The 24577-nt window shown below is 47.1% G+C and overlaps 3 protein-coding genes and 1 pseudogene across 6 annotated transcripts in view; 2 read left to right on the forward strand and 2 right to left on the reverse strand.

The window, feature by feature from the left end:
* zranb1a (zinc finger, RAN-binding domain containing 1a) overlaps window positions 1-6224 on the forward strand; it is a gene marked incomplete at its 3' end in the record, with an annotated part of 16900 nt that extends 10676 nt beyond the window's left edge. Inside the window, exon 5 of the mRNA XM_084485530.1 lies at window positions 6184-6224. Within this exon, the coding sequence (XP_084341656.1) occupies window positions 6184-6224 (41 nt within the window). The remainder of the gene's footprint in view (window positions 1-6183) is intronic.
* Window positions 6225-7663: 1439 nt separating this feature from the next.
* Window positions 7664-11089, reverse strand: uros (uroporphyrinogen III synthase). 3 transcript variants are annotated; one of them, XM_084485293.1, is made up of 10 exons: window positions 11046-11089; window positions 10515-10598; window positions 10294-10377; window positions 10112-10208; window positions 9876-9947; window positions 9288-9362; window positions 8801-8884; window positions 8556-8641; window positions 8252-8350; window positions 7664-8002 (listed from the first exon to the last, which is right to left on the reverse strand). In XM_084485293.1, the coding sequence occupies exons 2-10, from the start codon at window positions 10575-10577 to the stop codon at window positions 7880-7882; spliced, it is 783 nt and encodes a 260-aa protein (XP_084341419.1). In that variant the 5' UTR covers window positions 10578-10598; window positions 11046-11089; the 3' UTR covers window positions 7664-7879. The 3 variants fall into 3 exon arrangements, with proteins under 3 accessions (XP_084341419.1, XP_084341420.1, XP_084341418.1); XM_084485294.1 differs by having other exon boundaries at window positions 11041-11088; XM_084485292.1 differs by lacking the exon at window positions 11046-11089 and having other exon boundaries at window positions 10515-11033.
* Window positions 11090-11488: 399 nt separating this feature from the next.
* On the forward strand, window positions 11489-15304 carry bccip (BRCA2 and CDKN1A interacting protein). Its single transcript, XM_084485210.1, has 7 exons — window positions 11489-11663; window positions 11854-11928; window positions 12037-12117; window positions 12217-12306; window positions 12469-12656; window positions 13777-13954; window positions 14489-15304. The coding sequence occupies exons 1-7, from the start codon at window positions 11523-11525 to the stop codon at window positions 14657-14659; spliced, it is 924 nt and encodes a 307-aa protein (XP_084341336.1). The 5' UTR covers window positions 11489-11522; the 3' UTR covers window positions 14660-15304.
* Window positions 15305-15819: 515 nt separating this feature from the next.
* LOC311366737 (putative pre-mRNA-splicing factor ATP-dependent RNA helicase DHX32) overlaps window positions 15820-24577 on the reverse strand; it is a 13305-nt pseudogene continuing 4547 nt past the window's right edge. The window contains exons 3-10 of the transcript in view: window positions 21386-21644; window positions 21159-21251; window positions 20825-20974; window positions 19069-19263; window positions 17466-17606; window positions 17115-17305; window positions 16482-16672; window positions 15820-16009 (exon numbers count right to left, since the gene is read on the reverse strand). The product of the transcript in view is annotated as a putative pre-mRNA-splicing factor ATP-dependent RNA helicase DHX32 (transcript). The remainder of the gene's footprint in view (window positions 16010-16481; window positions 16673-17114; window positions 17306-17465; window positions 17607-19068; window positions 19264-20824; window positions 20975-21158; window positions 21252-21385; window positions 21645-24577) is intronic.

The raw sequence follows: 24577 nt of genomic DNA on the forward strand, positions 1-24577 counted from the left end.
CGATGTAATGGAAGCCACGCTCGCGTACGGGCGCGCACACTCCGTCGCTAACAAAAAGTTAGTTTGGTCTCTTTTCCAGAAGTGAAAATGTGTAACTTTGTTCGATTTGTTAGACCATCACACCATCACCACCACCACCATCCGACCATCACCACCATCACACTATCACCACCATCACACTATCACCACCATCACCACCATCACACTATCACCACCATCACACTATCACCACCATCTGACCATCACACTATCACCACCATCACACTATCACCACCATCACACCATCACACTATCACCACCATCACACTATCACCACCATCCGACCATCACCACCATCCCACTATCACCACCATCACACTATCACCACCATCACACCATCACCACCATCACACCATCACCACCATCACCACCATCACACCATCACCACCACTCCGTCGCTAAAAAAGTTAGTTTGGTCTTTTTTCCAGAAGTGAAAATGTGTAACTTTGTTAGATTTGGCGTGTGGCCGGTGACCCAGATGGTGGCGAGCCGAGCCCCAGTGGAATCGCGTTCTTTTTTTTTTTCTTTACAATATTTCATGTTTTATTTATACGTTACAAAATTAAAGGCATAAACATGATAATTGTTCTCAGGCCTGGTTTCTGGTCTTCAGCGTGGCTTTTTAGGAGCCAAGGTTTCACCACATTCATATTTTAGCTTGCAGTGCATTAAATAAAGATTAGTGTGATTTTCACTGGCCAAGGTTTTCACTCATGTGCCCTATGGTGTCTATGGTGGATATCATGGTGTATAATCCCCGACTATCTAGAGAGCAAAAGCACTATCTAAGGTCAGTCCAGTAAGACTCACCCTCCAATGCTATCAATCTGTGGTAAAAACTAGAGACAACCTTATAAAACCATACGACTGCATGTCAAACTCACAAAGCCAACCGCTACACAATCAGAGCATTGGAAATGTTACTGCAAAATGTATTTTGCAGTATTGAAGATGGCTGTGGTTAAGTCGACTACTGTGTTAAATCGTACCTACTGCCCTAAATATTTTCTTGTCACATCTTCTATAGCATAAAGTTATATCTAGTTCTATAAAACTAGATAGTATTTCGGCCCAAAAACACACCGACACCACCACTGTTCTGCCTTAGCAACTCATGAATCACATGACTTTATATGAATTTAAATGTCAATGGCTTTAGTTTGACATTTGGAGACAAACGAAAAGCCAACGTTGTTCAAAGTTATCACTTTAGTTCAGAGACGACAACGACAAAGGTTACCACCGGCCAATAATCGAGCACGGCGGAAACGCGGGAATCAAACCGGCACACTCTACCCTGCTACCACTGGGCCGCGGCTCTCAGCTCCACCTCATCGCTGGGTAGCGCTTTCGCCCTCGCCCCCAAACCCTCGTGTGCAGCAGCAGCAGCAGCCACAGCTGAGGTTGACTAGCAGCTCGTCCTTGAGAACGCCCTGTGTCCTATACACTTCCCGGCGAGCATTACCCTGATGGGCAGGCTTCACGAGGGGGGGGGGGGGGGCGCTGCCAAAGAATAAACTCCATCTCCCCCCATTCAACGGCCCATTCAGCCGCCCATCCGTCCGTCTCTCCATCCATTCATCACAGCACGACCTGAAGCCATTGGCACCTTATCAAGGTCGTATCATGGATCCTTTCATATGTGTAATAATGAATAAGAAGTGTTATTCAGCCCTTTGCTCATTCCAAAAACCTGCTATCCATCCCTCAACCCCGGCCCCCAGGGAAGGATAGTATGAAGAGGGGGAGTGGTGGGAAGGAGAGAAGAGAGGGGGAGGGAGGGGGGGGGGGATAAGAAAGGAGAAGGCAGAGTGGAGGAGGAGGAGAATAAAGAAAACACAAGCGAGACATGGAGATAGCCATTAGAGGATTGTGATTGGTGTGTGTGTGTGTGTGTGTGTGTGTGTGTGTGTGTGTGTGTGTGTGTGTGTGTGTGTGTGTGTGTGTGTGTGTGTGTGTGTGTGTGTGTGTGTGTGGCAAAAGGGGCTGGAGGTAGAGAAGGTGAAAGCGGTATGAGATGCTTCGACAAAGAGGCCCAACCACTTGACGAATTTCTCGAAAGCGCTTCGGTGTGTGCAAAGTAGTCTCTTCGGGCAGGTGTGTGTGTGTGTGTGTGTGTGTGTGTGTGTGTGTGTGTGTGTGTGTGTGTGTGTGTGTGTGTGTGTGTGACTCAGAGAGAGAGAGAGAGAGAGAGAGAGAGAGAGAGAGAGAGAGAGAGAGAGAGAGAGAGAGAGAGAGAGAGAGGAAACAACAGGGGTCTCTGAGATGCAGATCAGATCATTTGCGCGGCGTTGCTTTACAAAAAAGAAAAAAAACAAAGCTTTTGTGTTTATTCACCATGGAGGGAAGCCCCTCACGTGCACACACACGTGCACACTCATGGACACGGAGGCCCTGGAGCGGCTGAGACGAGGGGCCCGTCTCGACCGCCCGGGTGTAACTGAATGAGCGGGGCTCTCAGTGTAAGAGACGTATGAGGAGGAGGATGATGATGATGATGAGCCCCACTGGAGGGGTTGTTATGACGACCGGACCGACCGACCGACTGAGAGAGAGAGAGAAAGACAGACAGACAGACAGATGGACACGTGGACCGGTAGATGGGCCACACAGATACACATGGAGACAGACTGACAACGGACCAACTGAAAGTCAGACGTTATAATCAGATAGACGGACGGATGGACCATCACAACCGTCATCACCATCACAACCGTCATCACCATCACAACCGTCTGACCATCACCACCCTCACACCGTAACCACCATCATGTCGTCACCACCCTCCGACCAACACCACCATCACACTATCACACCATCACCACCATCACACCATCACCACCATCACACTATCACCACCATCACACCATCACCACCATCACACCATCACCACCATCACACCATCACCACCATCACACTATCACCACCATCACACTATCACCACCATCACACCATCACCACCATCACACCATCACCACCATCACACTATCACCACCATCACCACCATCACACCATCACCACCATCAGTGGCCGCCTGTCTCCGTCGGCCCCGCCCAGGCCGTGACACGTGTCTCCTCCTGTCACTTTGCCATTTGATTATCTTTGTGCCGTTTCTCTTTCCGGGGCCCCAAATAGCCTCGGCAGGGGCCCGCTCGTGTCTCGTCTGTGCGACCATGCGTGGGACAGACCCCTCCTCCCCCTTCCTCCTCCTCCTCCTCCTCCCCCTCTGGCCCCTCCCCCTGACCTGCAGCTGCCACTCACTCTGACAGCAAAAAAATAATAAAACCTTGTTATGCTATGGCTTCCCTTCACTCAACCACCCCCCACCCCCCCAAAGCTAAAGGTCAAGGTTCATAGAGAGAGAGAAAGAGAGAGAGAGAGAGAGCGAGAGCGAGAGAGACCGAGAGACAGAGAGACAGACAGACAGACAGACAGACAGACGCCCCCCCTCCGCTCCGTGGAGATGTTCCGTGGTACAAATGGGAGAGAGTGGAGAGTGATTGCTGCAGGGTGGTGCGGCGAACAACCCCCCCCCCCCCTTCCTCCTACACACCCAGGCTCGTTTGTTTATCAGGTACTTAGTCAATAAACGGGGAAGAACTGCATTATGTATGAGACCACACACATATACACACACACACACTATTTAATTAGCCCACACAGATTGGGATGCCTTATTAAAGTGAGCCTTGTTTTGTGCTCGGACTATTCTCAACAGGAAAAGTAATTACTGTACGATTTCCGTTCAGTGAAGACAGAAAGGGGAAGGAGAAAGGAGAAGGAGAGAGGGTGAGAGAGGATGAGAGAGAGAGAGAGAACCATGGGGGAGAAATGTGTGTACAGTGTGAAGGATACTCATTCTGTCATCCTTTGAGACCGTGTTTACAGCAGCACACTCACTCACGCAGCTCTCTGTTGCAGCCAAACACTTTCTTTTACCGCCATGGTATAATGACTGCATGAAAGCGTGCGTACGTGTGTGTGCGTGCGTGTGTGCGTGTGTAACTATGAATCTAAACCCCTATCGCTCTCTTCAACATGGGGCCCCTGGGTAACGGCACTTTCGCTATTTGATGAGGAAGCTTTTGAAATATTGATTTGAAAGTGAAATTGAGAGCCAAGGCATCAATCGCTGTTTTTCCACGTTAAATCCCAACTTTTTTCTCTCTATCCGAGTTTTGTGAAGAGAAAGGGGAGATAGAGCGAGTTATAGTCAGGGAAAATAACAATATGACGTCTCCACACACACACACACACGCGCGCGCGCGCGAACGCGTGTGCGGGTGTGTTTTTAAGAGTGAAAGTGAGGCGGAAAAACTTGCTCTTGTGGAGCCATTGTAAACAAACCTGAGCCGTGTCAACGACGCCACTTGGAGTCAAAGCAGAAAACAACGCAACGGTCCGCCCTGCAGGAAAGTCTGACTCCCTGCTGAATAGGCTACTGGAACCCGTCCCGTCTCCTCTTGGTTCCCCGGTCCATGCTGAACTATCCGCACCTGGAAAACATGCAGCGGGCCTATCGTCTGACGAGGATATGTCCGGGGAAATATGTATATTCCACAACCTCAAGTCATTTTTGGAATAAGTAAGAACGCGTCAACTTTACCCAATGCCACTAACAATTTCACACAGACCAGGCTAACAATAGAAGACACCCTGGTAGGAAATCTGTATTTTCCTTGCCAGGCGAGGAAGTTGGAGCCCAACTAAATTACTACAAATATATGTGAAAAAGATTCTACCATGCATGCATTTTATTTTTTGTTTTTTTGCGCTTGGCAGCTTTTAATGCTTGACATGCATATGCGTTACCTTGGCACACAAACGATGGCCCATGCTTTCGAAGTAAATACAAACTTTACTGGATGTTCATGGTGAAATGCGTGCGGTGATGAATTAATACCTCATATAGGCTACCAGGTTCAGCTGCACCCTCAGAAGTGGGGAACGGGAGCGTCTACCGCCATGTCCATATCGTACGCTGCTTATTATTGTGACAGCAAACAAGTTTCTACATATTGTTAATGAGTTGTCTGGTTAACTACCATTCATATACCAGTCTCGTGTGTCTATGTTGCCCTCTGCTGGTTATTCTCAAATAAAGCCACTAAAGTCACAAAATCCTTCCATGCGTTCATGTTTCAAATAATACATTAAGTAATATTACACGGTAGCATAAATGTAGGCTTTAATAGTTGGACAGTTGCAGAATACCATGTTAATAAATACCTACACTAACCCTTTTTTTAATTGATATATAATTTATATCACAACATAAAGACATGATGCATCATATCCTGATAGTATTTCAGCTGGTTTGCTGGACCACTACTGTGCTACCACTCCATCGGCCCGCTATAAATACCATGCTCCATTTCACCCACTGTGAACAAGACATCCACTCACAAGGTCAAGTAGGTTGAAACACCAGTCAAGATGGATGCCTTCCTCACCTCCCATGTGGCTCAGCCCGGGGGCCAACGCATGTAAGACATCATAACCGGATTAGACCCCCAGTAGGATAACAAGACAAGGGCAAAACAAATGGAATGCGGCCCTGTAGTGGATTCCTCGACTTTCTAAAGGGGATGAGACTTCTTCTTAGAGTCTACCTTAAGTCTATCTATGGCATGAATATGGAACTTAATGTACACATTTATTGTATGTTTTATGTCCTGGAACTTAACAATAGTACTTAAGAGTTGTGTAGCATCTTATCCGAGCTATCTTTGTTGTATACGGGGAATGGGTTAACCTAACGATTGTTAGTGCTTGGTTGTTTATCTCCTTACCGTACCGACGGAGATATATTGTTGCTTCTCTTTCTTCTGACAAATGTACCTATTGTAAGTCGCTTTGGTTAAGAGCGTCTGCTAAATGTAAATGTAATAAACCTTTATTTTAATTGTATTTATGAATTAATTAAATGAAAGCCTATGGAAGAACCAGGCCTTTGAGAAACAATCTAAAGCCGGCATGATTCCACTAGGCCATGCTGTTGTTGTCCCAGCTCAAACCTTCCCAGAGACCTATCGTGGATCACACTGGATCTATTCTCTGGGATGTGTGTACTGAATAGTGACCGCCTGATATGGAACTGTTTCCATTGCCTCTGTGACTCTTGCACGCTCCCGCTTGCTGCAGTCTCCACGTGCACAGTGCCAGCGCCAGCCTCTTTGGGATGAGGTGGCTAGGGGCAATTATAGCTCTCTAATTGGATGCAATTATTTCAGTATTACATGGTGCAGCATCTCTAACCTCTCATCGTATAAATATACAGATACGGCTAGATACTTGATTCACCCATGAGAATCCATTCTGACGAGATCCATATGAGGCAAACAATTAAGTCGTTCCTAATGAAATGCAGCAGATCTAGCCTTTGACAGCCAAACTTTGAGAGTTGGCCTTTGAATGAAACATGAAGCAAGCAATTATGTTTATTTGCAGCTGTTTACCCTATATATAGATGTATAAGGCCTAACACGAGAATTACAGCGCACCGGTATTGACTTGAGCAAACGAGTTTGCATCTTCAGCGGTATTTGTTTTTGTATTCTGCTCAACGTCGAAGAAGTTAGAAACGCTTTCAACAATATGTGAGCAGACACAACACTACCACACACACACACACACACACACACTTTGTCATCTTCTGTTGCTCCACTCACTGTGACATTTCTTTGCTTTGCTCGTAATTGATTTCCATTTCAATTTTATTAATCGTCCTCCACAACAAGGCGTTATCTGGCGGGGCCCCGCCAGCAGCCTAATCTCCCGGAATGAGCCGTATTTAATGGGAAAGTGCTCAAGAAACCCATCGATCGGCGGGATCAATGTCGGTTTCTCTGCAGCGTGCTCACGATTAGCGGCGAGATAAAACAACGACGGAGGGTGGCTAACAAGTGGCCATTGTTCAAGCTCTTCACTTCACTGGGTTTTTAATAATTCACTAATGGGCTGGTGTCAGGTCCTTCCTTACGACTGTGATATATTATACCAAGTCTGATTTGTGAGACTACTTATGGGCTTAAAACTGACAAGTGTCCATTTCCAAAGGGCTGTACGACCCCGTCTGTTTAAATTATACGGTGCATGGGGGGTCAATTGGAACAACATGTCTTCAAGTGATTGCCTGTGAACAGCTGGTTTCACACACACACACACACACACACACACACACACACACACACACACACACACACACACACACACACACACACACACACACACACACACACACACACACACACACACACACACACACACGGTGTGCTGCTCATGTGGTTCAGAACGACGACGTTTTGGGGGAGGTCAGTGTCGACAGCACCGTCCTCGTCACAAGATCGACACAGGAGTTTGGAAGGGGGATCAGGAGGTCACCACCATGCGCTGTAGACACATAGAAAACGCGCACACACACACAAACGCTCATTGTTCTCACTCTGGGGAAACCATGCGGTCAGGATGTTGATTTTGGGGTGAAAAACGGTCAGATGTGATGGGCTTATCTGGACCACCATACTGGTATATATCAGAACAGATATTTGGTATTTAAGAGGTCTGGTTTTTTTCAGATTCTTAATATAATTACTTTGAAAACTGAATCAATACAACACAGTGGCAGTCTTTGAATGACATTTATTTTTGCGATTTAACGCTTAAATATCTATACATAAACATAATAACACATTCACGATTGATTCCGCTGTTATTAACAGCTCCTATTTGAATCGCAAACAACGTCCACAAAACAGCATTTGATTAAGTCCCTTGAAAGTGTGAGCGTGTTTGTGAATCGACGGGGGGGGGGGGGGGGGGCGGGGGGTCATCGTCGTCGTCACAGTAACGCCTTGGCTATCGCCGCGGCTAGCCCGGCAGCGCTCGGCTTGTCGGCGGAACAGCTAACGCAGAGACCCTCCGCCGCCATGGCGTCCGCTGTGGTGGGCCCTATGGCGGCAAACTGGGAGGAGGAGCACAAATATAAAAAGAAAAACTTGTTTTTTTGGGACAGAGGTGTTAAGAGTAGAGCAGTGTAGTGCCGTTTTTTTTTTTGTGTGTGTCTTTCTTCGTAGGATCGTACTTCTGCCTTCCTGTGATGTCGCCACGCACTCAACTCCCTGCTCAGTGTGAAGGAAGTACACAGGTGCACACAAGTGGAAGGGGTGTGAGTGAGTGAGTGAGTGTGTGGAGAGAGAGAGAGAAAGGTCACCTTGATCTGGGTCAGCCGTTCACCAGACAGCTCTCTCACGGTTTCTAGGCAGAACTTCACGCCTGACGGACTGAAAAAGGCGATGCTGGCTGGAGGTCCCTGTGACAGATAAAATCATTGGATGAAATGTAACACACACACACACACACACACACACACACACACACACACACACACACACACACACACACACACACACACACACACACACACACACACACACACCTAGATATATAAATCTTAAATTAACCCATCCCCCCCCTCCTCCTCCGATTTAAAGCATGCTGTCAAAAGACGAACTGACCTGCCGAGTGAAGTAGCTGGTGAGCTTCTCCTGGAGGTCCGGATGCTCCGCTGTTTGATAGACAGTCAGCGTCTCCAGAGGCACTCCTGGGAGCAGGGGAACCAGGCCCCAGCGGTGGTAAAGTGAACACAATTAGTCGGTTATAATTAGCATGACCACACAGGGAGTTGTTTCACCTTGAGTCTGAAGTGGTAGACAAGGGAAAAAAAAAAAAAGATAATCTAAAATAATAATCATCATCTCACCGTTGTCTCTTAACGCTGTGGGCAGGACCTCTCTCTTGATGGACCCGCAGGGGAAAAAGAGCGGGGAAATGTTTGCGTTCTCTCCTGTGCCGGGAACAGAATGGAAGGAGGCTGTGTGTCAGTTAACAGACTGGAAGGAGGTTCTGTCAGTTAACAGAATGGAAGGAGGTTGTGTGTCAGTTAACAGAATGGAAGGAGGTTCTGTCAGTTAGCGCCAACCGCCTTTCTGGCGTGGATGTACATTTTATAGTTAGTTAGCCAAAAGCGTTCACAAGTGGTCTCCTATAATTAAGTTTGTCTTTGTATTTAGTTTTATTATATATTTTTTTTCCCGGTACATTTTTGTGTTTTATATGATTATTGTCTGACGACCAGGTGGTGCTGGGATGAGGGTGGTGGTTTGTGAGTTCTTAAAGTCATATTTTTGTGTACTGCAAAAAATATAAATAAAGTTATTAAAATATATTTGTAAATAAAGATGTCCTACGTTGGATGATGAGACGGGACAGGACGTCCGCCGTCCCGCTGTCCTCTCCCAGAGGGTCCAGACCCAGCTGTCGCACTGCACACAAAAACACAACACAACAGCGTTTCACCGCCATTACCCACAATGCTCTTTGTTCTGAGCACATGTTGAGTGCAGAGATTAGCTTGTACATTACTACTGTGCAAGGGACAACCAATGAGGAGGCTGTGTGTGTGTGTGTGTGTGTGTGTGTGTGTGTGTGTGTGTGTGTGTGTGTGTGTGTGTGTGTGTGTGTGTGTGTGTGTGTGTGTGTGTGTGTGTGGCAAACACAGACAGGGGGAATCCTACATTGCCTATTTACTAGACATGTATGTTGGTTTTTACACCTTAAACATTGTTGTGACACAGGCCTGCTAAGACTAATAACACCACATGACAACAATAGAATCGGGGTTGCTAAACACCTGCAACATGACCCAATAGAAAAGTTGAATAGAAAAGAGACATTAAGTATATCAAGCATTGAAATATTGGTGAGATTGTATACTGGCCTGGTCAAATGTGTGGACAGTCTATACTATACTTAGATTATAATGCACAGGTACTCACCCAAATCCCCCGTTGCTTTGCCAACCACATATACAGATTTAGCATTCCACTTGTCCTTTATCAAACGCCATTCTGAAATTAAATTTAAACATGTATTATAATATTTAAAAATAAAATAGGATAGGATAGCTGTTACATATTGAGCCGAACGCAATACAAAGTTGTTATCTGGTAACCGTTTTACCTTACAGCTGTGGAATAGTTTCATTCATTGGGATTAAATCAACTCGATTTACCTTCTCCACGTCCCTCCGCTTCTATGCACATCTTCACGGCCTCCACCGCTCGGGGGCTGGTGAAGATCAACCCCCCGTGTTGGTCTGGTTGTAACAGCTACAAGGAGAGCGCACAGAGTGTTAGCTGTACTGAATCAACTGTAACATAAACTGCATGAAAGAAGACTGTACACATACATTACCTTTTCCGACAAGGTGTTTAACGAGACAAACTTAAAGGACAGAACCGGGATCATGGTTGCGTCATGCCCGTGGGCTGCCAACTCCTGTGGAATAATGGAAACGTTTTCAACGATCAACACTGAAGTCTTGGCCAATGCTTTGCCTTTCACAACACGTCAGCAAAGTCCGATCATTTGAAGGACATGATATACACATTGAGAGAGTGAGAGTACGACCTCACCTGGACATACGGGTCAGGTCCTGCCTCTCCATCCCTCGGCTCCTTCAGAAGCAACACCCGCATGCTGACCAAGTCATCGAACCCCTGCGCGGACAGAACGAAACACAACCACAAGGCATTCGAAGAGAATCCACCAGAACATGTAGTAGGGTTCAAACCTGCAGAAGCATTTTGCGCCGCAAATGGGAGGGGGAGTTTAGAAGACAACAGCACCACCCAACACACTGGCATGTGCAATGGGCTGATAAAAATGTGTGCAATCGTGATTGGCAGTTGCACCGAGAACCGCTCATAATAGAAAGTGAATGCTCAATTTCTGTGTATGACTCGAAACCCCTCGATGAACGATAACTTCTGCAAGATACTCAGAAGGCACAGCTGACGTTTAGACTGTGCACAACAAGTTAATCTCGACGTGTCAAAAATAATCATGCCGCCAGAGATGGTTGATTGTTCTACTTCTGTCATTATTCTATCATCGCTTAATATAAGACTTTAAAACACGTGAAACGGTGTTGATTCATACAGTACTTGGAAATGCTCGCAGCTCTCAATAGAAGTCCATGGTTCGTACAGCTGACTGCAAGGCGACTTAAACTCTTGCTAAGACGAGGGGATAAATTTATCGTTCTATCATTTTGGTAGTTGTCCTGAAATCATTAAAACACATTATAAACAACATAAATTACATAAGTACTTTAAAAAAGCGAATGATGTCAAAATAATGTAAAACAATACGCTTTGTTAATAATTATGAATAAATGTTTAACTTCTGTCCCCTTACTACACGAATGGGCCATTCCGCGAGTGAGTCGGAAACAAGCGGACATATTGGATCTAAAGAACCGTCCGCAGACTGGATAGTAACGCGAGATCTGAGCCACAATGCCCGCCGCAGAAGTGTAGTTTCTCATTGGTGGTTCCGGGCCTCTATAACCTCTCACCCCGGCGCTGGCCCCGCCCCTTTTGGTTTGTGTACGGATCAGCGGCGTGTGTGTGTGCAGCAGCATGGCTTCCTCGGCTAAGAAACGTGCGGTGGAAATGGTTATAAACGGCGAAAAGAGCGAAAACAGCTCGGACGAGAGCATCGGGGACGAGGAGGACTCGGCGGAGGACAGCGAGGAGGACTCGGACGAGGAGATCAACGAGGTAAACAGTGGAGGGTTGGTGCGTGCCTCATGCGGGGCCTTGCTGCCCGCCTCTGTCGCATGTGTGCGTGTATTTATAGGGTGGCTCGACTTTAACATGTCAACAATGCACTTATATTCTCTAAATGTCTGACAGCAGGGGGTGCAGATCGTTTTGTTCATTGCTTTCTTTTCATCTTTTACACCCCCAGGAGGTCATGGTGGACTTTGAAGCTCACGCCATCGCGCACACCGATTTCAACGGCATCAAGAAACTTCTGCAACAGGTTTGAAGCATTTTATTATCCTCCTAAGAATAATCGGGACAGTTTTAATATCCAAACGTGCACACCTTCCATAACATTCCCATTGATCTGCTTCGCGTCTCGTCACAGCTGTTCCTCAAGGCTCACGTCAACACGTCAGATCTGACCGACCTCATCATCCAACAGAACCACATTGGAAGCGTAGTCCGGGTAAGTGTGTTCTGTCTGTCTGGTCCTAAAAATGTCATTCGTGGACACCTGCGTCCACAAACTATATCTCACACACACTGTCGTTTCATCTTGATTCAGCAAGCAGAGGTGCCGGAGGACAGCGACGGAGAGGACAACCCAGACGAAGTGTTTGGCTTCATCAGTATGCTGAACCTCACCGAGAGAAAGGTAAACGATCACGTTCACCGCGCGAGCGCTAGACAAAAGTTCACTCAAGTTCATAGACAATTAAGACTCCTAAACGTGTGTGTGTGTGTGTGTGTGTGTGTGTGTGTGTGTGTGTGTGTGTGTGTGTGTGTGTGTGTGTGTGTGTTTTTGGGTGGACCCAAGGGCGTCCAGTGCGTGGAAGAGGTGAAGGACCTGATCATGGAGCACTGTGAGAAGAACGGCGCTGGCAGCGTCACGCAGCAGCTGGAGCAGATCTTCAGCGACACCAGCAAGTCGGTGGGGCTGCTCCTGAGCGAGCGCTTCATCAACGTGCCGCCGCAGATCGCCCTGCCGCTGCACAGACAGCTCCAGTGAGTCTCGCACAGCACGCCGCGCTGGAGGAGGGTTTCAGGCTTAAGCTACGTCACTCACAGGAGGACAATTCCATTACACTGAGGGCGTTTAGCAGACACACACACTTTGATCCAAAGAGACTTAGAAAATAGTACATTTGTCAGAAGAAAGAGAAACAATGTTTCGCTGTGGGTACAGTAAGGATGTTCGTAGAAGCAAGTGCCAAGCACTAACCATCACTAGGTTAACCCATTAACCCTGTATACAACAAAGATAGAATTGTGTAGCGCCTTATCCTACCTCAGTACTATTTTAAAGTGCAAGGACGTACAACATACAATAAGTGTGCAAGAGTGGGGGGGCGCGGGGGGGTTTGGAGAAGACAAAGACCGGACATATCCCAGTTGCATCACCTGGTCTGGACAAATCCAAAGATGGATGTAAACAATGCATGGTTCATGTCGTATTTAATCTGGAAATGCATCAGATTTATTCAGAGTTTTATGAGAGCATCCAACTCATTTTTAACATTGTCAAGAGCGTTTAAGGAAAGCTGTTTCAGTGACGCCGTTTGTGTGTCAATGGAGTGGGAGGACACTCAGGCATTGACCTGGGCCTGTACTGGCCTGGCCGCCGTTCATTTAAGCCGAGCTGGGTTGGGTTGTTGGGGTTAGCCGTGGAAGTGGTGTTGGCGGAGGTACTTTTGTTTGGCGTTTTGGAAAGCTAACCTTACTGTGCTCGGATGACAAATTTTACCAGGTTTTTCTACGACGTTCATATTTTAAATCGTGTTAAAAAAATACAACGAATGTGATTTGATATTAAGGGTCAAAATAACTTCCACAATATTCCAACTGCATTGCTTATATTTTGTGTAGTCACACAATTACACAAAATATAAGCAATGCAGTTGGAATATTGTATATTATATAATCGGACCCTTAACATAACGTGTCAAATAAGGGTAAAAAAAAAGAAACAAGCAGACATCAATGAAGTCCCGTGAATAATAATGTAAAAGCTTGCACATAAGTTTCAACAGGGGGTCATGAGAATCAGGCGTTAAACACACTTCTGTGCCAACAGCACACACACACACACCGAAAACAAAACAGCTCCCCGTCTGTGTGTCTCCAGGGAGGAGATGGCGGAGGCGCAGCGGACCAACCAGCCCAGCGGGAAGTGTCACTACTGCCTCATGATCAGCAAGACCTGCAAGGAGGTGACCAAGAGCATCCCGGCCCGCGGCGGCGGTGGCGCCGCGCCCAAAGAGGAGCTGCTGTTCGTCAACGCAGAGGAGGAGTTCTTCTACGAGGTAAGAGTTGGAAACGTTCACACGCGTGGCGTCTTTGATGACCTTCCTCATAGGACACCCTTTTTAAAAAAAAAGGTATACAAAGGTATATAAAATAGCATTGTACATGTAAAGATGTCTTTGCATCTCATGCATCCATTTGTCTATTGACCGACGGCTAGTGCTTTGCTTTCTCTATTGAAATCGCAGAATATGATGGCTTGTTCAACACGGCGTCATTATTCAAAATGTCTTCATAATTCGATACATCTAATTCATAGTTGTAGTCGAAATAAATAATGGTTTTAAAATCAATCCCGGCAGCCCTCATCGTCGTTTGAGCCTAAATTAAACAATGTGTCAAATGACAACAATTCAGTTAATTCAGTCCATGGGAGGAGCTAAAGAATAGAACTTCAGCAACGCTTCAACTCTATTGAGACTACTTTTAAAAAACACTGGCGGCCGACGGCTTCAAAAGTCAGTTGTTTTTCAAACCAGCTGTCCGGCCCGCTACATCACCGGTGTGTGTTGTGTTCCTCTGCCTCCCGGCAGCACGCCACGGTGAAGTTCAACTACTCGGTGCAGGAGGAGACGGACTCGTGTCTGAGCGGCCGCTGGTCCTTCGACGACGTTCCCATGAAGCCCTTCCGTACGGTGATGCTGATCCCGGCCGACAGCATTCCCACCGTCATGGAGAAACTCAAGGAGTACCTCACCATCTGAAGCTCCCAATAAAAACACACCCCCTGGACTCCGACATGGCTCAATGCAAACGTTTACTTACAGATTTGTACTTTAAGTTTAGTAGCGTTGAGTAAGTGATTTAGTAATTATAACTCAGCAAAAGGGGTGGCATTGATCGCTGACACTACACCCACTGTGTTGTTTTTTTTTAACAGGGCATTTACTCCGCGATATTGAGATTTAACACCAGTTCAAATATATTTACGATTTAGGTACATTTGTAAATTTTAATTAGTCTCGGGACGGCAAGAATGCTTCGTCTTCGGCATATTGTATTTTCTATATAAGCGACCGTATAAAACAAAGTAACTAAAGCGTTAGCATTCATTGTGTTTGACTTGAAGACGACCACGTTACTCTAGTCTATGAATGAACTGAAGGAGCTAGGAGGTTAAATACAAACTTTTTATCCCAATTCTTTAAAAGAATATTTCTTATGAAAGTTTCCTTTACTTGACTCCTAAAGTTACTGACTCCTGTTGTTACGTGAACACGGGACGATATATACATATATCCTCCAGGAAAATCACTTTTCTAAACGGTTTGTCTCCACCTCTAACATGTTGGTGTGGGCAAGTTTTCCAAATCCCAATAAATGCGCTCTCGCCTGCAGACTTCTTGGGAGATTTTGCCGTTTGCATTTCTGTGGACCTGAACACCGGCAGATGGCTGGATTTGTCTCTAGAGTCACAAATTAGATTAAAATCAGAGGCATTTTTAGCAGGCAAACGTTCTGTATTGGACAGTATTTATTCATCAACACCACAGTCAATGTGCCCTGCCAGAGGGGGAACCATGAATTACTTTACACACATTTCTTCCAAATTTCACCAAATCGAAACACTTTCACATCAACCTTTTTATATATATTTTTTTCTAAAGTAAAACATGATCTATATACACAAGGCAGGTTCTAAAAAGGACAGACCCAAGACTCATTTAGCAGCGGTGAAATGGTGGGAGGAATAACTTGCTTACGTACCTACATGTACAGAAAGACTAGCAGCCACTTGGTCAATTATTGCTGGTAAACCCCAAATAAAGGCTTTAAATAAGTACCGTACGTGGACTGCTGATGGCGCGTGTGTGGGGGGGGGGGGGGGGGGTTGGTTGAATGCAGCCATTTTGAAAGTGTGAATTCACTGTAACACGCATCGGTCATACAACGTCTCCTGGCTGGCCTCTCTGTGCACGCTGGGGGACTTCTTGGGCTTCAGGTCGGCGGGGCTGTTCCTGGAAGCGTTCCGCTCCAGGCTGTGCTGCAGGATGGCTTTGCTCTCGCTGGAGGGCAGGTTGTAGAAGAAGTACTGGGGCGTCATTTCAATAAACCTGGAAACAAATAAGACACGGCGTTGGAATTAGTTACAGAAATTCACCGTTGTGATTATGGAACGGTGACGATATGGGTTTAGATACGGTTAGTTGAACGATGGATTGACTATGAGACCAGTAGCAGTCCCTAACCAAGTAACAAAATAAAACAATCTTATCTTGTGTGAGCACCAGAGAGTTAAGGCTTAGTTATGGTTCCACGTCGACGCAGCGTACGGCGGTTTACAGACCTGTTACGTCCCTGCATCCACCGCAACGACCCGTCGTGCGCCTCCCAAAAATGTTAACCTTGCGTCGAGGCGATTGATTGGTCCGCTCACTAAAACCCGACGCAGAACCAAAAGAGGTTCACGACTGGCGTCCAAATCGCTGCACATCATTGTGTTGCTTCAACGTGGAACCAGAACTGAGCCTTCAAAGACTTGGACTGGGACCGCGTGGCGGCCCCCGGGGGGGCGAGCACACTTACAGCTGTGGGGAGATGGCAGACAGCGTGCGGACGCAGTTGTTCTCGGCCAGGGCGTACTCGTGGAACACCACCCACTCAGGCAGGCCCAGCTTGTGGGTGCTGGGCCCGTACCCGGACACCGGGTGCACCTGGGCCACGTGCTTGTTGGTCAGCATGAAGTAGTTCCCTCCGCCGTCCACGTCCCGCGCGATCTGCCAATCACATCACGTTAAGTTGACGGAAATATTAAAAATATAAAAATTACCCCATGGGAAAAAAAAGTGTGTGTGTGTTGCAGGAGTTGCATTGATTTTGAATGTGTTGCATTGATTTTGAAGAGGCATGTGCAACAAATCCCAGTCACAGTCGTTCACAGGGGGATGTATCCACTACAGACCCATCAAAAGTCTCGTCAGGGAAATAGTTTAAAGTATAAAAGATTATATATTTTCATCGCAAAGTCTGCAAACAAAAACTGGTTGTGGTTCGAATCGCGGCTTTTTCTTCTCATCAAAGTCTTGAAAGAACTTGAAAGAACAAAGAACTTGACATGAGATTGCAACAGATTTCATCATGGAACATTTTCCGACGCCTAATGCCCCAACTTCAGTTCACTTCAGGTAAACTGTATTTGCGTTGTCTTTCGTGACTCACTTGCATGAAGAAGCCAGACAGCAGGGCTCTCTTGATGTTCAGGGTGTTGGTCTGGCTGCCGAAGGAGGGTTCAGAGACAGGAAGTTCTATCCGACTCAGGATGTCCCACAACTCCGACCGCAACGACTCGGCCGTCTCCAGGGACGTGGGGTTGAGGAAATTGTCCCGGCACCAGCTTTCAACATTGAAGTCTGTGGCTCGGGGGAAAACAACATACAGGTTATCTCACACACACACACACACACACACACACACACACACACACACACACACACACACACACACACACACACACACACACACACACACACACACACGGTTTAGGTGCTTCTGTTTGTAGGTGGCTCTCACGTGGGTCGCTCTGGCTGCGTTTGAAGGCGTTGTAGATGTTGATGAGGGTGAAGTGGTCTCCCTCAGGGTGATGGAACCGTCTGTGACACTGGTGCGCCTCGTGGATCATGCCAGCAGGGGGCGGCAGGAAGCAGCACGGGGCTGGGGGAAAAAAAGACGAGACAATATTTTAATCAAATAACATCCATTAAGCAGTGAACTCTGGATTCAATTATACAGAAGTATATCAACTGCTCACTCATTGGTCACATGGTGATACACACTTTAGGACGGGTCAAATGATAAAAGTTCAGTGGTCTTAATGTTCTGTTCCTACTCCCCACAGATTTGGTTTCAATTTTTTTCAGATTAAGATTTAAGATCAACACCTTGAACAATGGCCAGGGGGCCAACATAGAACAATTATTAAAACCCCCTTCCAAAAGCTGCGTCTACTCGCGCAAATTAACTTTTCTTCAGACGGATATCTCCTCAAACGATAAACAGGGAACAAGGCGTAACTCCGCCTCCAGTTGTGGGGAGGCGGGTCAAAGCCTGGGGAGGAAACCAGGAACCCAAAGGGGCGGGATTAGTTCTACGACGCTATAGCAGAACCTCTGGGGAGAGACGGTTCATTCCGAGCCTGCAGTGTTGTGCATGAACTAGTTCAACATAACTAGTTCATTGAACAAGTTCATTTTTCTATGAACTTTGAACTGAACGTAGACTAAAGAACTTGAACTTGAACTTGAACTAGTTAAGATTTTGTGACATGCTGAATTGATGCTTAGGTCCAGATGACATGTTTATTAAATAGAGTAGATGAATGAACTTAGTTGTGATGAATGAAACAGGTGTACAAATAATATCCACAACAATTTGAGATTGTAGTGATGGGCAGCAGGTAATGGAGAGGATTAATTTTAAAAGATAAGCACAGAATACTCCAACAGTTTTTCTTCGGTTTCTAAAAAAAACTGTTAATGAACTGAACATGAACTAGTTCAAAACTGAACTGGTGAACTATGAACGTGAATTCATTCATTTTCTTTTGTATGAACTGAACTTTGAACTAGTTCAAAACTGAACTGGTGAACTATGAACTATGAATTTATTCATTTTCTTTTGTATGAACTGAACTTTGAACTAGTTCAAAACTGAACTGGTGAACTATGAACGTGAATGTATTCATTTTATTTTGTATGAACTGAACTTTGAACTAGTTCAAAACTGAACTGGTGAACTATGAACGTGAATTCATTCATTTTCTTTTGTATGAACTGAACTTTGAACTAGTTCAAAACTGAACTGGTGAACTATGAACTATGAATTTATTCATTTTCTTTTGTATGAACTGAACTTTGAACTAGTTCAAAACTGAACTGGTGAACTATGAACGTGAATGTATTCATTTTATTTTGTATGAACTGAACTTTGAACTAGTTCAAAACTGAACTGGTGAACTATGAACGTGAATTCATTCATTTTCTTTTGTATGAACTGAACTTTGAACTTAGTTCAAAACTGAACTGGTGAACTACGAATGTGAATGTATTAATTTTCTTTTGTATGAACTGAACTCTGAACTTAGTTCACGTGAAGGGTGACCTTCAGGGGCGCCTACCAGACAACATGGCAGCCACCGTCAACATCTCACTGGCGCAGTCGAACTCGCAGGAGGCCAGCAGGGCGCGGCCCATCTGGGGGTCCAGGGGGAACAGCTCAGACAGGATCACCCCGATCTCTGACAGGTTGCCGTCGTTGTCCAGCGCGGCGAGGTAGTCCAGCTCCTCCAGGGCCTGCATGAGACCCTCGGGGTCTGAGGACACACACACACACACACACACACACACACACACACACACACACACACACACACACACACACACACACACACACACACACACACACACCTTAGTTTCTATGTTTTCTCTGTAGTTTATTTTATATATTTTCAACATATTTTTGATATTATTTTATGTATATATCTATTTTTTTTTTTTCCTGAAGAGCACATGTGAAGATGTAATGCATAAATAACATGAATTGATTAACAACAAATGAAATATAAAAGCTGACTCATAAACACACATCATTGACACACTCATGACATTTTGTTCTTCCACACTCTCAGTTAGAACGGCCCCCCCCCCCCCCCCCCCCCATTCATCGGCGGATTAGTTCAGCACCTCTGCTCAGAACGACATAACACCCACGAAACACGACGTTCCGAAACACGTTCACGAAAAATCACACAGAACCTCATCTTCACCCGACCCTCGCCCCGCGCACACACAAATATCAAAGAGCACCGACGACGGGCTCGCTGGACACGCGAGGGGTGAGTGCTGTACAGTCGCCAACCACTGAGGTGAGGGCGGCGACCCCGGGGGCGTGATGACCACACAGGGCCCTGCTTTAGCCCCCCCCCTCCTCTTTGTGCTACGGCGGCGCTGGCCGTCCACCCACAGACAGAGACCGGCCCATTGTCTGGCCGCTAATGAACCTGGCTCCCCCTCCCTCCGCTGTGTCCCCCCAGCGCAGGTCCTCCTCCCTGTGTTCCCCCCCCCCCCCCCCGTGTGTGTGTGTGTGAGCGGCGGCGCCGGGGGCCGGTGAGCGGGGCAGACAATGGGGCCCCCGTGGTCCGCCGTGGCTGTCAGCTCGGCTAAGGCTCGCCTCGCTGGACCCAAACATCCACCACGTACTGGGGGTCCAGCTGGCCCGGGGAGGCACGCACACACACACACACACACACACACACACACACACACACACACACACACACACACACACACACACACACACACACACACACACACACACACACACACACACACACACACACAGCTCCTCCCCACCCCGGCCCACAGGCACCTTTGTGGGATGATGTGTGTTGTCCCACTGGGGTCCAAGAGGGTGAGAGTGAGTGAGTGCATGAGTGAGAGAGAGGATAAGTGCGTGAATGCGTGCATGAGTGAGTGCGTGAGGGAGTAATGGGGGTAGTGAGTGAGTGTGAGAGTGCATGAGTAGTGTGTGAGTGAGCAAGTGAGTGAGTGAAGGGGTGAGTGAGTGAGAGTGAGGGTGTAATGGGGGGGGGGAGTGAGTGAGTGAGAGAGAGAGTACATGAGTGTGTGAGAATGCATGAGTGTGTCAGTGAGTGAGTGGGTGAGTTCCTGAGTGAGAGTGAGTGCGTGAGTTTGTGAACTTCAAAGGTTTATCAAAGATTTTGTAAGTTAGACCCCCCCTGTGTGGGTCAACCGCTCCAGAACCACGGCCCGCGCTCGTAGGACAACTGGGACTGACGGGGCTACTGCCCAGGCAAGCGTGCCTGGGTGATTGAGTGAGTGAGTGAGTGAGTGAGTGAGTGAGCGGGCGGGTACCTGGCCGCTGGATGAAGTCACAGTTGTCCCAGTCTCCGATCTCCATGCGCTTGAGGAAGAGGACCGTGGACGTGAGGTTGGACTCCAGGATCCGTGGAGCGTTCTCAGCAGGGAGCGGCGTCCCCTCGGGGTACAAACAAAAGCACTTCCCTGGAGAAAAACAAACAACAAACAAAATAATTTAATAAAAACAGATTCAAAACGATTATGTGTTCAAATAAGCAGCCACGACTTGAGGTCAAGGGGGGGGGGGGGGATCGATGAGCCCTTTCCGTCTCCACGTTGCGTTAAAAGTACTTCTCGGTGAACAGCGTTGCCGCGTTGTTGACGTTACCTGCCGGGCGACAGAGCTGTTTGCGCACGTACCGCCGGCATTGGCTGATGGGCTGGATCACCTCGGAGTAGGCCTGATCCTGGGATTGTACACCTGTCGAGTGGAACAGTAAAAAACAACAAGCACAATCAACCGGTAATACTTAGAAGAAAGAAAAAGCCTTTGATCACTACCATCGACCACAGTTTGTTGCTGATGGATTGATTGATTAATTGATTCACACTCACAAATCTCTTCTCCACGCCCGTGTCGACGACGAAATGGAGGCTGTCCACCCCCCAGAGGAGGTCCTCCCCCTGCTGCGTGGACAGGAAGACCCTCCTGGTCCCCCTGGTCCCCCCCCGTCCCGGTCCCGGGCCGGGGGGGCGGGCGGGGGGTCGGCCTGCCCCCCCACCCCCCCACACAGCCTCACCGGCACCAGGCGGTCCAGGTCGGCCCCCAGCCGGGTGCTCTCCTCTGCAGGATGCTGTGGGCCACCTCCACCTCCTGGGTGGGGGGGGGGGGGGGGGGGGGGGGGCAGAGGACACGGGAAATGGTGACTGCGTTTACCAGTGGCGGTTCTAGGGGGGGGCCAGGGGGGGCCAGTGCCCCCGTAACTCTGAGTCCGACCCCCCCTGTGGTCCTCCCAAACGAGCCAGCCGTCAACAATCGTGCCCACAATAGCGATCGTCCGCGATCCAACCCCCCCCCCCCCCCCCGTCGACAATCGCGCCCGCAGTAGCGCTCGTCCGCGATCCAACCCACCCGTCAACAATTGGTTTGTGCCCCTCTAACAGAAAAGTCGGCCCATCTCGGCCCCCCCATTAAAACCGGTCTAGAATCGCCACTGGCGTTTACATCAGCGCTTTTCTGACCAGCGGTCGCTCAAAGCGCTGTACAATTAGGCCTGGGCGATATGGCTGAAAGACATGTCACGATATAACTTGATCATATTGATCGATATCGATAACTATTGATCATTTTAATGACCTAAAAAGACTAGGAATTTCCATGCTGGATTTAAACACTTCTGTTTAACACTTAATACGACCTTCCACTGTTCTTCATTGATAAATACTCCAATGTCAATACAACAATGAAAAACACTCAAATATTGTGAATAAGTATGGAACCGTGTTTGTGTAACAAACCCAGCTGCTAGATTCAGTGGTCCAGTCTCTTACCGATAGATATATTGAACATGTTTCATATTGATATTGATCAAAAGTCTATCACGATACGATAATTTATTGTTTTATTGCCCAGGCCTATGTACAATGTTGCCTAACATTCACCCATTCATGCACACATTAACACACATACACACACCGTCGGGAGCGGTTAGGGTGAGGGCGTCTCGCTCAGGGACACCTCGGCTCAGGAGGAGCTGGGGAACGAACCAGCGACCTTCCGGTTACCAGCGAACCCGCTCTACCTCTTGAGCCCAATGCCGCGTAGATTAGAACATTGTCCAGCGTTTTGTTTTCAACCTGCTGGAGAATTCCTCTTCAATGTTGTTGTTGTTGTTGTGAATCAAGGTAGGAAGGGAAGGGAACGTTGGCAGAATGTCGCCCTCACGTCCTGTTCCTCTTCTAGGCTCAATATTCATTTGCGAGTCGCTAACTTATGATTCTGCAGCTGGTCTCGTGAGACTAGGAGTTTGTCTTGTGCATGTCGAGGTGTGACTGACTCGTCTGCAGCACTACTTTTGATTGGTGGGAACACCGAAGGGGAAATGGAGTTGTACATCATCAAATATATGCCCTCCTATTTCCAGGTTTTATTGGTTTGATCCTTTTCCTCCTGGGTTTATGGACATTTGAGGTGACAGGTGGGGGGGGGGGGGGGGGGTGAGGCCGTTAATCGCTGAGGCTGTGAAGCTTGTATGACTGCAATAAAAGGATATAAAACACACTCAAAAGTGTGGAGAGAATAGTACTGTCATGTGTTTTCTTTTAAACGACAATTAACCTTCCTAGTCACAAAAAAAAAAAAAAAAAAAATCGATTAATCTTCTACAAATACTCCCAGTTAATTGTTAATTGTTATTTCCCTCTAATGAGTATCACCGATAACAGTTTATGAAGTGGCAAGTTGATTCCACGCGAACAAACGCTTCCGAGCTCTGCTGAAATCGCTCCGAGCCAGATGATTGATGAGCGACTGTTGGTCCAATACTATTAAATCAACAATTTGTTGGTACACCCCCCATAACTACACGACACCCGTGGTTTATGGTCTTATTAAAAACAGACCAGGGCTGCTTGTTCCACGACCATTTCAAACGCTCTCTGACGCAGAGTGAGCAGAGCCGTCTCCCCGCGCCCCCGGGTTCTTGTCACACAGAGAAGACGGCCGGCAGAGCTTTGAAAAACATCATATAATATATATATATAAATATATCACATATTGTCAGGATGAACACGATTGACTCAAATCAGTCACGACATCTCTGGGGTCGTGTGAACGCCGGCAATCTTTTTTTTTTGCTACGAAAAGCGAACAAAGAATCAGACCGGGGAAATGATTTGTGGTTCCCAAAGAGTTTTTCTAAAGGAGTTTCTCTAAACTCTAAACTCGTCGTTTAGAGTTTTCTCCAAACGACCCATGGAGAGAAAATCCTTTGTACCAAACAAAGCCGCAGGTCAGACACTAAATAGCTAAACAGTTGTTGCCAAAACTACCAAAAATAACAAATGTCACGTAGGCCTACTAAGGATAATATTCATGACACTATTTTCATATCCGTTTTTGTATTCCATTGACCCCGTTCATGCCAGAGTTCACAGTTATCCTTGCAAGTTCGATTCCCTGGTCTCGGCAGGACTTTGTTAGGCAGGAGGGGTAACGAACCAGTCTGCATGAAATAGGTCAACCACGGGGCAAAATCTGCTCCGGGATATCCGTTACAGTCCCCTTACTGTAAGTTTTCCCTCTCTGTGCCACGTCTGTGTGGGTCCTCCTGTCTCTGTACCACTTCCCCGACAAACACTGAACCCCCCTGGGGGACTGATGTCTGAGACGGTCCATTGTAGGCGGAGATGTCGAATTGGTGTTGTCCCAACTTTGCCAACAACACCATAGTCAGGGGTTGGTGATGTCATTTTTTTGGCCGTTTTTTTGGCAAGCAAGGACCTTAAGACGCCACCAGGTGTTTTGGTGATTCGCCGTCACACGCCCACCTGTTATGACATCACAGGTGGGCGTGTCCACCTAGACGTGTGTGCTGTGATAGATCAGTCTACCGGCCTACCGCAGTGGACCGTAGCAAACGTTTCTCATCTATCCCGTCACACATCTACGTCAGTAGGTGGACACGCCCACCTGTGATGACACCTAGGCTTGTAACGGCTAATCACAACCACACCTGTTGGCATGTGTCATGGGACCTTTTAAAACATCTAAAATCATTCCTTGGGATTGTAGATTGTTTTCTTTGA

This window comes from Micromesistius poutassou (assembly GCF_964030765.1).
Source record: "Micromesistius poutassou genome assembly, chromosome: 21".
Classification (NCBI taxonomy): Eukaryota; Metazoa; Chordata; class Actinopteri; order Gadiformes; family Gadidae; genus Micromesistius; species Micromesistius poutassou.

Bases quoted from the DNA above. Each gene is read 5' to 3' on its own strand.
- uros (XM_084485292.1), bottom strand. From the start codon at position 10,745: ATGCCAGTGTGTTGGGTGGTGCTGTTGTCTTCTAAACTCCCCCTCCCA. The intron at 9,948-10,111 runs GTAAATCGAGTT...ATTTAATTTCAG, and splicing joins AGCGGAGGGACGTGGAGAAG to AATGGCGTTTGATAAAGGAC. The intron at 8,351-8,555 runs GTCAGTTCGTCT...TATCTGTCACAG, and splicing joins CCAGCTACTTCACTCGGCAG to GGACCTCCAGCCAGCATCGC.
- bccip (XM_084485210.1), top strand. From the start codon at position 11,523: ATGGCTTCCTCGGCTAAGAAACGTGCGGTGGAAATGGTTATAAACGGC. The intron at 11,664-11,853 runs GTAAACAGTGGA...TTACACCCCCAG, and splicing joins CGGACGAGGAGATCAACGAG to GAGGTCATGGTGGACTTTGA. The intron at 12,657-13,776 runs GTGAGTCTCGCA...GTGTGTCTCCAG, and splicing joins CCGCTGCACAGACAGCTCCA to GGAGGAGATGGCGGAGGCGC.